Below are 14860 nucleotides of genomic sequence, written 5' to 3'. Positions count from 1 at the left end.
GCAAAGACGTTTTAAGGGTATACAAGTACTTTCCTGTTTTCTAGAAACGTAAGCATCGCGTACGAGGGCACAAATAAAACGCGACATTCAAAGATGAGACAATATTCAACTTTCACGACAATGATAAGCGGTGCAGTACACTATGAAATTGCGAGTGCTGTACTGCTATCCATTTGGGGATAGAGGCAGTGCAGTTTCCGCCATAAAGTATCGGGCCTCTGCACGCGTGAAGAGGGCCACTGAACATACGCATGCGTATACCGCGGAGCATGCGTAGCACTTCTAGCGCTGCAAAGCTTGTGGAGCGTGAAGACCTTTCAGAATTTTGGAGCGCCGAGAATACATGCACCATTAACTGCACCACGGCCTTAAGTAGTGTAATGACCTAGAAACGTTACATTTGAAAATGGGCATATGTGTGCCGAGTCGTCATTGCAGTAAGGATCACTCCAGTCTATGCAAGACATTAACACTGCATGCCTTGCTGGCGTTTGAGGACGATCAGTGTTTCTTCCCTGTAACTCTGTAACGATGAAAAACCTACAAGCCTAACTACAAAAGACGATCAAGAGACGTTGCGTGTATTTTAACTTGGGTCAGGTGGCAGAGTACGGACAATTTTGTTAAAGACGAGCCCTTGGAGACGCCAGAATAAGTCGTCTCATCGTACCACTTTATTTGTACCTCGTACCTGTTGTAGGCAGAGAAAGTGGGGGAAAAAAAAAAGCTATGTACACAAAGTCCACTTAGGAAGGAACTTGCAATTAGGAAGTCCCGAAAATATTATGGTGGTTTAGTTGAGCTTTTATTCAGACAATTCTTCGCCTGTCTATTTTCCATTACATGATGCTTTCAAGTGCATCCTCGAGATCGGATCGGTATACATTGTTAAGGCGGTTTTGTGCAAAAGTGGGTAGCTCTGAAGCGGGCCAATATGGCCGTTAAAATTCTTATATTCTTTTGAGATGGTATATTCGCCTGCTATTTCAAGGGAAACTTTCTGCTGGTCTAGGCTGTGGTGGCTAACGGTAGAACAAAGACTCAAAATGGCACTCAAGACGTGGGCACAGACAGCAAAGTGAGCGCCGCGGCGGCAGTTCAAACTTATTGCACAATCTGTCCAGTTCTAATCGCAGATCGAAACGAAAGTTTTAACACCCGAGTTGAAGAGCTGAATCTTTCCGTTTTGTGACCTGTCCTTTTCCTATAGGATTAGGCGTTCACCTCTGCAAGCCTGTACGCCGTATACGTACATACTTCTAGAATTAGGTCGTCAAAGTATAGGATATTGCGACAACTGTGTGCTATACGGCTGAGCAAACGGTTAAGCATATCCAATTATAGAACTTCCAGCCTCTAGAGATGAAAACGGTTTATGAAAGCCAAATGGACAAAATTAGAGAACATTACATTCAATGCTTCCTTATACATTCCTTATAGACAGCGGCATTAGGTTGCTTGACAAGCTTTAAGAAATTGTATATATATAATGGCCCAACCTAATTTCTACATCGCCTCCATTTTTCATGTAACGCATGGAACTTCATCATACGTAATGTAATTATCAAGTCCACCCTTTGTTACGCCCGCTTCCTCGATCTATTTCTCTCCTAGATCCTTTCAATCCCTCATCCTCTCTCCCCGGCAGAGAAGCATGCAGGCAACTCAATAAGTCGAACATTTTTATATTTTTTTAAACCTCCTTGATGTCACTATACACACGTCGGCAGAAATCTTTGTGTTTCATCAAAGAGTATGGTACGACATATCCTTACTGACCCTATCGCAGTGAGCGAAAAGTTAGTTTCGGAAGTCACAGACGTTTCCTTCTTCACGATGAAAACGGGCGTGCCTCGATTCCGCCGGACGTGTGCCGTATATGTATATGCCCCGGCAGTCAGCAGTGGGCTTGTTCAAATACGACCCCACTGAGAGATGCTCCTGCTATTACGAGCACGTGAGCAGCCGTTTCGTCGTAACGGCCGCGCGCCCACTCATATCGATCCGATGCTCGCGTGGCGCAGGTGTACCCGGACATCGGCGCGTGGTGGGCGGGGCCCGGCACCTGCCGCAGCGACCGCTGGAGGGACTTCAAGCCCAAGCAGGACCCCGTGGCGTACGTGCTCACCTGACCCTGCTCCGACGCGAGTTTGCATCATCCTGCTCCTCCTAGCGGCCAGTCAGCCAACCAAGCGGCCCGCTAAGGCGCATCGGAGCGCTCTCTTCGATGACTCTGGTCATATGAGGGCACCAACTCGCACTCCTGGATGGTGCGTTCGAGTGGTATGGCGTGCTACTGCTGGACATGGCACGTATACGACTGACTCAAACCAGGGGCGGAAAACTTGTGATAAGGCGCCGGCCAGCAGCGCTTGTGACGTGTTTTCCGTGTCGCAATTGGCTCGGCTGTATGTTCCGGTCACGTGGTGTTGCCTCTGCAGTTGCACCCGCCTTCGTGTGCCCTGCTACGAACCGGCGGTGATCCTCGGGTCTGTTGGGCGCTCGCGCGTGACCTCTAGCGTCCGGTCACGTCTGATTTCGTGCGTCTGCGATGTGGTAAATGCCCAGCCAGTGGCTCTAAGGCGATATCTTGTTGTATGAGATACACAACCGAAACGTTCGTTCGACGCAGCAGCGGCTCGTTTGCAGGCGAATGTGTTAGCCCTAATCTTATTCAGCGAGTGAATTACTGGCCTTATGAGAGGAAACAACTATAGAGAACCAGGTCGCTGGTCTTCTACGTTGCAGTAGCGTGGTGCAGGATAGGGCAGCGCTGATGGGAGCGTGAGTTTTCACGCGGAGTCGTAAGTGAATTCATTTACTCGTGCGGTAAACGCCGAGTCCGACAAACCAAAGAGCAGCCGTGGATCTTCCAGGTCGTGCTGCCATGAACTACATCAAAGTGTACTGCATTTTTTACCAGCTAATTACGAATTTATTCGCGATTTCGGTGCATGCATGTGCTTGTTTTTCAAGGGAACATTGTGATTTAACGTGATTTAACGCGCTTCGTCGTCGAAAAACTTAATTGCTTATATGAGACTGCTTCTTCCTCAGTGTGCTGAGCTAGTGTGATCTCGAACCTCAAGTGTGACTTGCGCAGTCAGGATGACATGTGCGGCTGTACTAACTGCGCCTTGTGGCTACATATTGTGTTCATTCGGACTTGTCCCCAACATTCCACGCCTTGCTGATCGACCGATTCCACATGATCTGACAGTGAGCATAATATGTAACGCTACTGCCATTACTAGAGCCTCACGCTGCAACCTATACATTTTGTCAAGTCTCAAAACCATTCTGTGACAAGGTTTGTCGATATAGGAGGTTCCTGTGGTACGACTGGCGCTGCGAGTGCTTTTCAAACACAGTGAGCCTGTTTAATTCTCGCTATCTCAGACGCTTCCGAGCAGCTAAGTTTCAGAAGGGCCCTAGGGCACTTCCAGAAGGCACATCCTTTCACGCGTTGAGCGGCTTCGGTACCTTTGACTCGCACAATACTATAACTGCCATACACTTAATGTGCATACGTTTCAGCTCCAAGCAAACCCAAAGCTTGCTACGATGGACTCTGATAAGGCTTTGATCAATAGCGAGGTATTGGACGCTACACTGGCCAGAAAACAGATGTTAAATATACCTTGTGAAGAAGACGCGCCTCCGTCCAGCAGCATCGCTGCTGGGGGTGAATTAATATTAACGAGAAGGGCGAATCTACGTTCGGCAGGCTTTTTGTGTGTGATCTAAAAAATATCGACAATGTTGCAGTACCACGAAACGAAGTGGGAAATTGGAGCCGCTCATACAGGAAGGTGGACACGCCATACATACCGATGCATTTCAAAGTGTTATGCTTTGTGACACGTCATTTGGTGGGTCACGTAACAGTGCACGGTGCGGTAAAAACGTACACAGTATCTCGTCCATAGGTTTAATTTATCAAAGCAACAGTTCGACTGTCCAAGCATGGTCATTTAATTTTTAATGCCCAACACAATCCTTATGTCCAAGCATGTTGATACATGTTGCACGTTTCGTTAAATTATGCTGAAAGTCGGCACCTGACCATCGCAATGTAGCCCTGCAACGGAATCAACCGCACCCAAGAAGTCTCGAGTAGCGAGGGTAACTTTCTGCATTCAGACATTGTCAAAATTACTACTGCATTCTACGAACTGTCAGATCTGTTCTCGATGGCTATAAGGACTACTTAATATACCAGCTGAGATCAAAATACCTGACAGGCTATGCCACTGTCCTCCACTCACACAATTAGCGTATATTTTGCTTTCTCTAAAGAAAAGCGTGCTATATGCGCATGTCGCTTTTTAATGTTCGTTAATTTCTTAAGGTGCACTGCTGGTTGAGACATCGCCGTGACCCTCTGTGCGCAAACCCGCGTCACACTTTCCAATATCACTCAACGGCATAGCCGCAAAAGTACAACGAGCAACACACTGTACATGACCTGCAAGCAGAACAACGCGTGACGCTTCTATATATATATATAAAGACGCCTGCGCTTTCTCGCACACTATACTCCAGGAAACGCGTAAGAGAGCATTTGATTCTCTCGCTGAGTTCGTAACGCATTTTTATGGCAGCCATGGATTTCAATAGTTAGCGGTGGACGAATTCGAATCGCGCAAGCGTCGTCAGTAGACTTCAGAAATCGCAGAGAAAGAGTGTAACACCACACTTAGTTATCTAGTGCTCTGATCGCGCAGTTGAGTCAGCGAACCTATTTTCGCGCACACACCCGCACACACGCGATTACCAAATGCAATTGTAGTGCTGGAGTCTAGCCGGAGATTCTAGTCTTAATGGCTACATCTAATGGCCGTTGTATGGACGGTGGAAGAATTTAGAGACAGGTCTCGGAGATAGGACAGCATTAATGGCAGTACACTTGACACTAGAAGTAAAGGTTGCGCGGAACAGCTTTCTCCCTCTGATGGGCTACAAGTGATAAGTGCGTCGCTTTCGTGTTTATTCTTCCTCGTGGCTATGTTGCTGTAGGTGTATTCTCTCTATAAGGAACAAACATATGCGCACGTCCTTGACCACGCGCTTTTATCTTTGTGAGATTGTGTTCTCCGTGCGTTAGAAAAACGAAAACGAATATGCGCGTTGAAATGGATGTCGTGTTTGTCGTTTCCCACTCAGCGTTAACGTCGTGCGGTGTTTGTATGTAGTTTTTCCTCTAAACTTGCTCGCGTTACAAAAACCACGCGGCTTCCTCGGCTATTGCAGGTACACGACACATTTTATGTACTGTGATCCGGAGCGTATAATGAGTCACGTCGGGCTTTTGCCGCGTCTTGTCGTTGTGCTCGTGCCGTGATGAGCTTGTCATGACTATGTCACGATGTGTTCATGACATTTAGCTCCGCCATGTCATTGAGGCGATTCTAACTTGTAATAAGTATACCTTGACTATAAAGGAAGTAGTAAATAATTTTTTTCCGCTACCAGACTAACTTGTTGGTATGTTCGCTACTTGCGGAGATAGTACTAATGATCTGCGCATAAAATCATAATTTCCCCCACGTTTGTATTAGTGTAAATCATGCGTATAAAGTAAGATTAGCCGTTCTCCCCAAAAAATATTCAGATGCCTGTGATGAATTATTCTTAGCTCGCACGCACGCCAGCTATAGCGCTCGAGCAGTGTTGACGTTAGCTTTCCGCAAGATTCACTGCTTACGTCGCAATAGATGCCCCTCTTTCAATCCGTGCGCGTCTTGTATGTCCTCGAGGTATGACATAAGAACAGCACGTAAACTTCTATCAGCGAACAAGGTCACGTATCTGTATCTGTTAGTATTTTCGAACCACTTCGTTTTTTTTTTTTTTTTTTTTACATCTTCTTTGTATTTCGTGCAACTCCTGGTGCAATCTTTCCAGTTCGCATACGATGGGCGGACATAAAACAAGCACGCTCTTTTCTGAGCAGATTAGTTGATTTGATTCATTAAGAGAGACACGGGCCCAACGAACGAATCTTGGAGCAAAGAATGCTATAAAATTGCGTAATGTGCCCTACACGTCTATGCGTGATATCGATCAGTCATCACAAAAAACTTGGTCACTTCGCAGTCTCGGTGCAGGTTGTAGGGAGAAACACACAGTTATTTCGAGGTCAAACATAACGTGGTGCGTGTTCGTGCTAGACTTCGCAAACGTTGCACAAAACACGGAACAAGATTTCTGTGCCGACCTGACACCGCGTTCAAGTGCAGGTGTCATCTGTCTAGCGATCAAATTATCAGAACTGGAAGTTGGAAACTATACACCATGCTAGCATAATATTGCACTTCGTATCGCTTCGCAGAACCTTCAGGAAGATTTTTCACTCGTCCAAACGAGTTCATCGTCTGCTTTATTTCATTAGTTATTGTACTGGTTTTGGGAGCTTCCTGCAGTATTTTGATCAGACACGTGAGAAGAAAAAAAAACATGCAACGTTGTCTGCACGGTTTGTGTTGATGTCTTCACAAACCGCATCTTTAGGGGGAACCTCATGTTTAAGAACAATTTCTCCGCTTGCCCAAAAAAACGCATATCTGCTTTTGTCGCGTATAAGAGTGAGGAGTTTGGAGTAGGACGCCGGAATTTATAAAAATGCGTAAACGCGCGTTTTTTCTTTTTTTTTCTTTTTTTTAAATCGCGTTTTGCCATGGGACGCAACAAGTTGCCGTTTCGCTCACAGTATATATAGCCTTGTGGGCAATTGTGCTTATACGCTGTCTTCCGTAACGCACACGGTGTCTTCGCATTTTCCCATTGTGCAAAGAAAATTTTTCAAACGGCATGTTACCGCTTCGCTGCTTCTTTCTACGCCGTGTTTGATCCGATGCAGCCTTAAGGGTAAACGAAGCTCTCGGTGCGTTCCAAGCGGGTTTTGACCTGCTTTATGGAAACATGCACGCTAGAAATATAAAACTCGAGAGAATTTCACAGAACAGCGCACATTTTCTATTTTTGTTTTGTATCTAATTGTGCTGGCTCCACAATGCATTATTGCCAACTTGCCCGCATTGCCATTCTTTTTCTGATACTGCGCACGTATCGAGGTGTGTTGAGCATGCCCGTAGCTCGTGCCATATCAACATTTTTATAAATATTCATAATACTGCACACAACTACTGCGTTCAATTTCGTGGAATGACATGGCTGTGCATGTTCGTCAGCAGTGTGCAGCCGGCCACTAAAGTTTACGATAAACTTTAGATTCAACGTTTCAGTCTGTATATAATTTTGCGAATTGCACAGTGGTCCAATAAACTAGAAGCGTCGGACATTAACAGAGCATAAATTTGCATTTGTCGTGGGACCCGTGCCCCTCAAACTTTTGCGGCCGACTGCACTTCTATGAGATTACCTTCTATGGGTTTATACAGAAAAAGGCTAATACTCACCGAAAATCCGACATTATTCTTCTCGCCTAGTACAGTAACTGATTCTGAGTCCCGAATAAACACACGCGCATACAATTAGTTTTTTTTTTTCTGATAGCCATTTTGCGTATACTGTACGCTGTACGCCATTACGCGTACGTGTGCGTTGCACGCACACAGAAGCGCGCGGCGGGAACAAATTGAATTACTCTCGAAGATAGTTGGCACGTGTACCTCCTACCGCCCCCTACGGTCAAATGTGTTTTGTACGCCGTGCATTGAGGATGAGTGTTTCAAAGGGTGCCGACGCGCAGAGCCAGTCGAGCGGGTCGACACTCCCGCCGATGATTCCCGCTCGGCGCTCTGTTCATTTCATTCATGTGATAGCCGAACTGGTCAAGTTGTGCTAGTCATGCTGTTGGACGTCAAGAATAGATTTACGTCTACTCCCGTCTGTACGGGCAGTCTTTGTACATAACGATGAAAAAGAAAAGAAAAAGCAGCAATCTCATACCATGTTGGCATTTGAATCTCATCCGCATCAATAAACTGTGTTTCTTTTTACGTTTACCTGGCTTGTGTCATTCTCATCGCAGAAAACGCTTTTTGCGTTTGGCCATATATCTATACTTGCGTACATTTTTGCCGGTGGTCTATGTCTCTACCATCTCCTCGCTTATTGAAAAAAAAACGAAAAAAGAAAAGACATTTGTTGCATGCAGTTATCTCGCTGTGGTATGAACCACTGGCGAGACACGCCCTGGCGCTCGAAACGGGCTCGTGAATGCTGAGCGGACGACGCTGTGTGGCGTAAAGGACAGGCGAAGTAGTGACATGCACGTCACCCCCTTATCGCGTTTCCGATTGGATCAATTCAGCTGGATATTACTTTCCAATGCTACATTAGCGTGAAATTGACGGCACATTCACTAGTCGTCTTGCTTCTCCGGAACGAAGTCGGCATATCCCGCGCTCTCTCTGAATGCGAGCTAACACCATGAGTCAAGCCGAACGTGCACCACAGCTTCATAACGGCAAGCAAAGCGGAAAAGCATAAATTTGCGAGATACTTCCGGTTTTGCGCACAATCCAGTCACAAGACAACGCAAGTAGCTGCATAGTCGAGCACGCTGAAGACAACCGAAGTGATCGAGGGTGACGCCGATACTGAGACGGGCTTTTCTTTTCGGCGATTTTTGGCTTCATGCACAACTAACGTACTAACAAAAGGGTAGCAGTCATCGCGGCATAGCTAAGTGAGACGTACAAATTACCGGTAGTACAGAATCGATTACGAACAATAGGAACCTAGCTTCACCCGGAAGTGCAGTAATGCGAAGTGGATTTGGAAAAACCCCAGCGGAAAAAAACAAATAAAACACAGGCTGACTTCAGTGATTGCTCCTACTCGTAACTAAATTAATTACTGCGACAGCATGCAGACTCTCTCGGCGTATACCCCCATATCTTCTGAAGAAAATATTTTCAATGCACCTAACATCGTCTTCGTCCGCTACAGCACAGCATATTTGCTCGAAGTACACGCACAGGTGCCAATAATGCTCTACGAGTATGCGTGGCGCCCAAAACTTCGCACAAATTGCCAAGCGATTGTGTTGGACGGTGTAGGTCAATGGATTAGCACATCCAGTTTCTAAAGGCACGTTGCCGCTGAGACAATATATAAATTTCCACAGGTAGCGGCGGTGGGGATCAGTGCATTGTTTTTCTTCGCCATATTATAAGGATGAAGCTGAACACGAGGAGATTACCTGACGGCGGCGGAACGTAAAGGACAGAAGGACGCACTTGTGAAACGCAGTTTCTTCGCCCATAACTGTTGTAACAGCGATAGATTACATGCTCTATGCAGGCCCACGGCGCTGTGCTGAATGTACAAGCTTTGAGTAGATAAAGATCCATGATAACATATTCGTGAAGTCCAGCATTGCCATCAAGTCGAAGACAGAAAGGGGAAGGCTAGTTCAGAAGAAACAGGTCAACTTGTATAGCATCAGTCGGGAGGTAAGTAGATAAATTCGCGCTGCTGCTCGCGAAGAAATATGAGGCTTTAAAACAGGAGAATGAGGATTGCATAGAGGTATTGTGCGAAGCCCTAACGAAAATTGTTTAGGAGGTAAGGCACCGAGACAGGAAAGAGGCAAGCTCTTCCGAGAAACGATGGGCCTAATAAAGTAGCGGCACAACACGAAATACTGCAGCCTCAGGTCGGACTGACTGAGCTCTCAAACCTGATCACAACACGAGAAGAAAATGCAGATCCCATGCACTGTAGTAACAAATAAATTCCGAGGGATTATCAGCGAGAACATTGAGCCAGCGCAGCGTTGTGGCGGCCGGACCAAGTGAATCCTGCCACCTGTACTAGGATTCTAGCCACCCTACCTGTATACGGAGCCACGTTTCCGAGTATAATGCTGGATTGTTCCGTGACTCTCGGCCACTAACCAGATTCAAGAAACGTGTACTACAGCTTTTGCTTTTATACGGGGTGTCCCAGCTATCACGCAGCACGATTTAAAAAAAGCTGGAGTGGCGTTACGCGAAGTAAACCTAGTGCGTGTTGTTTCCAGTACAGTGGAGTAGCCGCCAGTAATTTTTTCGTTACTCACCTTTAATTAGGCAATTCTAATTGACTATCTAACTCGAGAAGTACTGTCCTAATTATCAAAGTAACAATGAGAAAATTGTATAGCAACATGAAAAACTCCCGATACAGCTTTCTTTTGCTCAATACGTGCTACATAAATGTGTTTTTCCGCGTATGAAAGAAGCCCGCAAATACACGCAGAATTGCCGCGCGACGGGGCGCTCGAGGCACTTTGCGTGTATTCGCGGGCTTCTTTCCCGCTCGGAAACACTTTTATGTAGCACGTATTGATCAAAAGAAAGCTGTATCGGGAGTTTTTCATGTTGCTATACAATTTTCTCATTGTTACTTTGATAATTAGGACAGTACTTCTCGAGTTAGATAATCAATTAGAATTGCCTAATTAAAGGTGAGTAACGAAAAAATTACTGGCGGCTACTCCACTGTACTGGAAACAACACGCACTAGGTTTACTTCGCGTAACGCCACTACTGCTTTTTTTAAACCGTACTGCGTGATAGCTGCAGGACACCCTGTATATTGTGTTCATTGTCGTCTTAAAATACTCGGACGTTTTTGTAGCGTTAGCTACACTGGCCTAGCCAAGCCCGTTTCGCGCGGCACATCAAGAGCCGTGCTGCGCATGCGCAAGGATCAGTGATGTCACACGGCTTGCGCACCGGAGCCACCGGAGCCGGCACCTCTCGCGCACTCCGCCGCCGCCGCCGCCGCGCGCGACTCACCGCCGCCGGTCTGCGCATTTCAGAGGAGTGACGTCGTAGCCGTGGTAGACGCACTGGCGCCGGCGCGCGCTCGCTGTGGAGTCGCCGTCTGACACCGCGCTGGAGCCGCTGCGCTTCTGACTGGCGTTTGCCAGTGTGGTATAGCCATGGAGAAGGAGAGCGCAAATGCTGCTCAACAGCGCAGAAGAACGGAGAAGCTTGACTCATCGGATCCCGAAGTAGTTGCCTGGCAATTAGCGGTTGAGCGTAGGAGGAATGAATACATGTGCCACATAATACGTATACCGCGTGTGTGTCATTGGAGCAGCAGTAAGCATGACAATTAAGCTAATCCTTGACAATCTAGGCAACCAGGAAAGCTAAGAATAATCAGCTGAACCTTTGCTAACGCTACGTATATCCTGGCATAGCCGAGCTAAGCCACTGCAACTTTTTTTTTTTGAAGTGCAAGTAGTTGGTTTTTATAATGGTTTAATTACGAAAACTTTTAAATATTCGCTTTAATGCATAACTCGCATATGAAAATTTGTAAAGCGTACTGAGAAATACCAAATGGAATTGTTTACATGTCGTTACCTTATATAAGAGCTGTGGAAAAAGGACTCACGGAAACTGGCGCCAAACTGATTCACGAAGTGGCGAAAAAGAGTTATCGACCAGGCCTGCAGAGCTGTAATTCTGGCCTGGCTGGGGCGATTTAAGCCCTTGTCTCGGCCTACTGGCGAGCACCGCGTTCAAGGCCTATATCCTAACCCATAGAGTTTCTTACTATAACACTCTATGGCCTAACCCAATATAACTTGAACCATATCGCACGCCGCTCATGGCGCGGCCGTCGCGTCGTGCACAGATAGCCATTTCCGGTTGACCGCACGACCTCGTACATACAGACATAGTATCTCAAGTTTCCTGCAAGTACGACAGGTAAACACAAGTTTTTCAATCAATTTTATTAACAGGTAGTTTTCTGCGTAAGCCTGAGTGACATAAAACGGTGTCTCTCAATTCATTCCGTATGACGGTCAGGAGATACGGGTGAAATACTTGCAATTACGGGCTTGAATACAGGCTTGCGGTAGAGTGTAACTTGCGGGACGAAGGTATACGTGCGGTACACGCCGCACCGTCTAAGCGCAGCGACAATAACTTGCGCTGCATAAGCGCAGCCAAGGGACTGTATAACGTGTGTTTTAAAACGATCCATTTATATTTTCCATTCCTTTAGCCCTTCGTCAAAGGCTCTGGCAAAGCCGCGCCGTACTTCATAGCCAGAATGAATATTTTGCTTAATCACTTCCGAGTGAACTTAAAAAAAAAAAGAGTTGAAGGCAACGTGCAATGTATTGCACAAGGAGTATTATGGGGATATGGAAACAAAGCACTGCATGAGCGGAGGTCTGTCTGCGGCGGCTGCTGTGAATCGCGCCCACGCGTCACCCACAAGCTGCCTCTCGCGATCTCCCGATTAGCGAGGCAGTCGCGCCACACTTCGCTGTTTGCAACATGCCGCACGAGACAGATTGTCCGTGCCAGCCAATATATCGCGAAATGAAAACACGTATAGAGCTGCGCTCAAATTTTGCATTAGGAGAATATCATAATCGTCGGTAAATTTTTATGCCGAGCTCCCAAGCAATCCTACAGAGAAATCTGAAAGAGAAATAAAGGAGGTTTTCGGCACTCTGCTCAATGCAGGGAGGATAACCGATGCGACATTCAAAGCCTTGATACCGAAAAACTCTGGCCCCGGCCGTTTCTACTTACTATACAGAGAATTCACAAAATAAACAATCCCGGCCGGCCTATCGTTTCCAGCAATGGAACAGTGATTGAGAAAATATCCATCTTTATTGTCATTCTCATTAAGGACATTCCATCTTCATTACATTTAAGACACAAATCAATTCTTTCAGGAGGTGGAGGTATTCCTCCACCGGCAGGGAGTTACTTGGTCAATATGGATGTTGCATCTTTGTACGCCAACATACTCCACGCCGAGGGCATAGCTTCTAATTTCCGCCAACGCTGACTCCAGCCAACCTCGCCATTTATAGAGAAAGATACAACTGAGGCTCTTCTAAACATAGTACTTAAATATAATCACTTGGAGTTCAACAAGCACTATCTGCAAATCAACGGAACCGCCATATAGGAACGAAGATGGCGCCAATTAAATTATGCTATTATCTTTATGGCGTCGCTATAAATCCCCTTCCTCGCAAATTCGGCCATAAAACCAATATCTTACAAGCGATTCCTGGATGATATTTTCTTTGAGCGGGCCGACAGTGAACAATGTCTCTTGCACTTCATTTCCAATTTCAATTCTTTGCGCCCGTCAATTTGCTTCACGCACAACTTCTCCCAAGACAGTGTTCCCTTCCTCGACGTCACTTCGTCGCTGAGTGGCGGTCGCATTCTCACGTCCCTGTAAAAAAAAAAAAAAAACCGACAGATCGTCAGCAATATCTGCATTTCTATAGTAGCCACCTTCACTACTGCAAAACAAGCATCCCTATGATCACAGATACAGAAGAACCTGTTCCGAATCAGCGCAATTCGAGAGACACGCGGAGGACCTGAAATCCGCTCTTGTACGCCAAAAATATCTTCCACAAGTAGTAGACAGTGCAACTGAACGCGCCCGCAGCTTATATCGAGCACATATAATGGGAGAAATGGTGAACAAGACCAATAACCAATCGGATCCGAACTTGGTCCTCACATCGGTACTCCAAGGGTCAATGCCATTCTCGACGGCCATTTTAGCATCATGAAACAAAGCAGCCAACTAGCTAGTATCTTCCAGCGGCCGCCTCGTCTAGTATATAGAAGAAACAAAAATTTAAGGGGTTTGTTAGTCGGGGCGAGGACGCAGAAGCCTAACGCGCCCAAGGGTTGTCGACCGTGTGGAAAACCTCGTTGCAAGGTCTGTCCTCACATGACAACAGACACAGCTGAGGCATCGAACTCAGTCTTTGTATATAAAATTACCGAAAATCTTGACTGTGATTCCAGTAACGTCGTGTACAAAATTCGACGCGAGGTGCGCAAGCAGGAATACATCGGACGAACGAGACCCCTTTTCGTATGCGGTTCAACAACCACCGCGCGCATGTGAAATCGCCAGGACCTACCCTTCTCCAGGCACGTTCGACTGCCAAATCACTCCTTTGAACGCGTGAGCATCGTGCTCTTGCAGTCTGGTTTCCAACACATCCGTGCACGCGAGCAGAGAGAATCTTTTTCATCAATAAATTTGCAACGTACGTTTAAGGAACTAATGAGAGTCCGGGGCGGCTAACGTGGTATGCAGTGAAAGATGGGAGAGCGGATACATGCTGTCTACTCGAAAATTGAGATGCTGGCCGCCGCCTGCTGTTTCCTCCGCGTGCGCCTCAGGGGAGAGAGAGAGAGAGAGAAATAGAAGAGAGGAAAGGCAGGGAGGTTAACCCGACGCACGTCCGGTTTGCTACCCTGCACAGGGGAAAGGGGTATAGGAATGAAAAGAGAGAGAAAGAAATTTCCGCGGCTCAGGGGGCGAGCGGAAAACTAATACATCCAGTTTCCTCCGCCGTGCCACTCAAGTAGTCATTCTGAGTGACTTATTGCCCCTTCTAAGAATCCGCACGAGCTGTCCGGTAAACGTTCGAAAACTGCACACACACGTAGGCTCCTTAAAACTGTCAGTCCAAGGACGTACTCCCTTTGCAACCCCCGTATATATATATATATATATATATATATATATATATATATATATATATATATATATATATATTAGAGCGCAGCTCTTAGGCACCCGTTACTGCGGCGATAGCGAAGAGAGCGCGAGGACGAAAGCACAGGAAGAGGGTGCAGCGGAACCATGAGGCGGAAAGCGGAGGAGCAGGGTATGGCGAAAGCGTGAGAAGCGTAGTGTCACGCAAGACCGGCTTTTCGGCGACGACGGCCCTCGGGATGGCGCCAGAGTAGCGCGCGTCGTCTGTATGGAAACAAAGCGCTGCATGAGCGGCGGTCTGTCTGCGGCGGCTGCTGCGCATCGCGCCCATGCGCCGCGCCTCTCGCGATCTCCCGATTAGCGAGGCAATCGCGCCCCACTTCGC

The 14860-nt window shown here is 46.8% G+C and overlaps 1 protein-coding gene across 3 annotated transcripts in view; it reads left to right on the top strand.

Moving 5' to 3' along the window:
* Window positions 1-14860, top strand: part of LOC119450320 (glycoprotein 3-alpha-L-fucosyltransferase A) — a 243594-nt gene that overhangs the window by 88693 nt on the left and 140041 nt on the right. Inside the window, exon 8 of one of the 3 annotated variants that reach the window (XR_007466401.1) lies at window positions 2025-5447. Coding sequence is in view for 1 of the 3 variants with exons in the window: in XM_037713748.2 (XP_037569676.1) it covers window positions 2025-2132 (108 nt within the window). In the remaining 2 variants the exon portion in view is untranslated. Of the gene's footprint in view, window positions 1-2024; window positions 7971-14860 lie in introns of those variants that run through there. The other 2 variants (XR_007466402.1, XM_037713748.2) reach the window with 2 other exon arrangements.

The sequence above is a fragment of the Dermacentor silvarum genome, chromosome 4, assembly GCF_013339745.2.
Source record: "Dermacentor silvarum isolate Dsil-2018 chromosome 4, BIME_Dsil_1.4, whole genome shotgun sequence".
NCBI classification, from domain to species: Eukaryota; Metazoa; Arthropoda; class Arachnida; order Ixodida; family Ixodidae; genus Dermacentor; species Dermacentor silvarum.
Note: the sequence above shows the minus strand (reverse complement) of the source record. Positions and strands in the feature narration are given on the sequence as shown.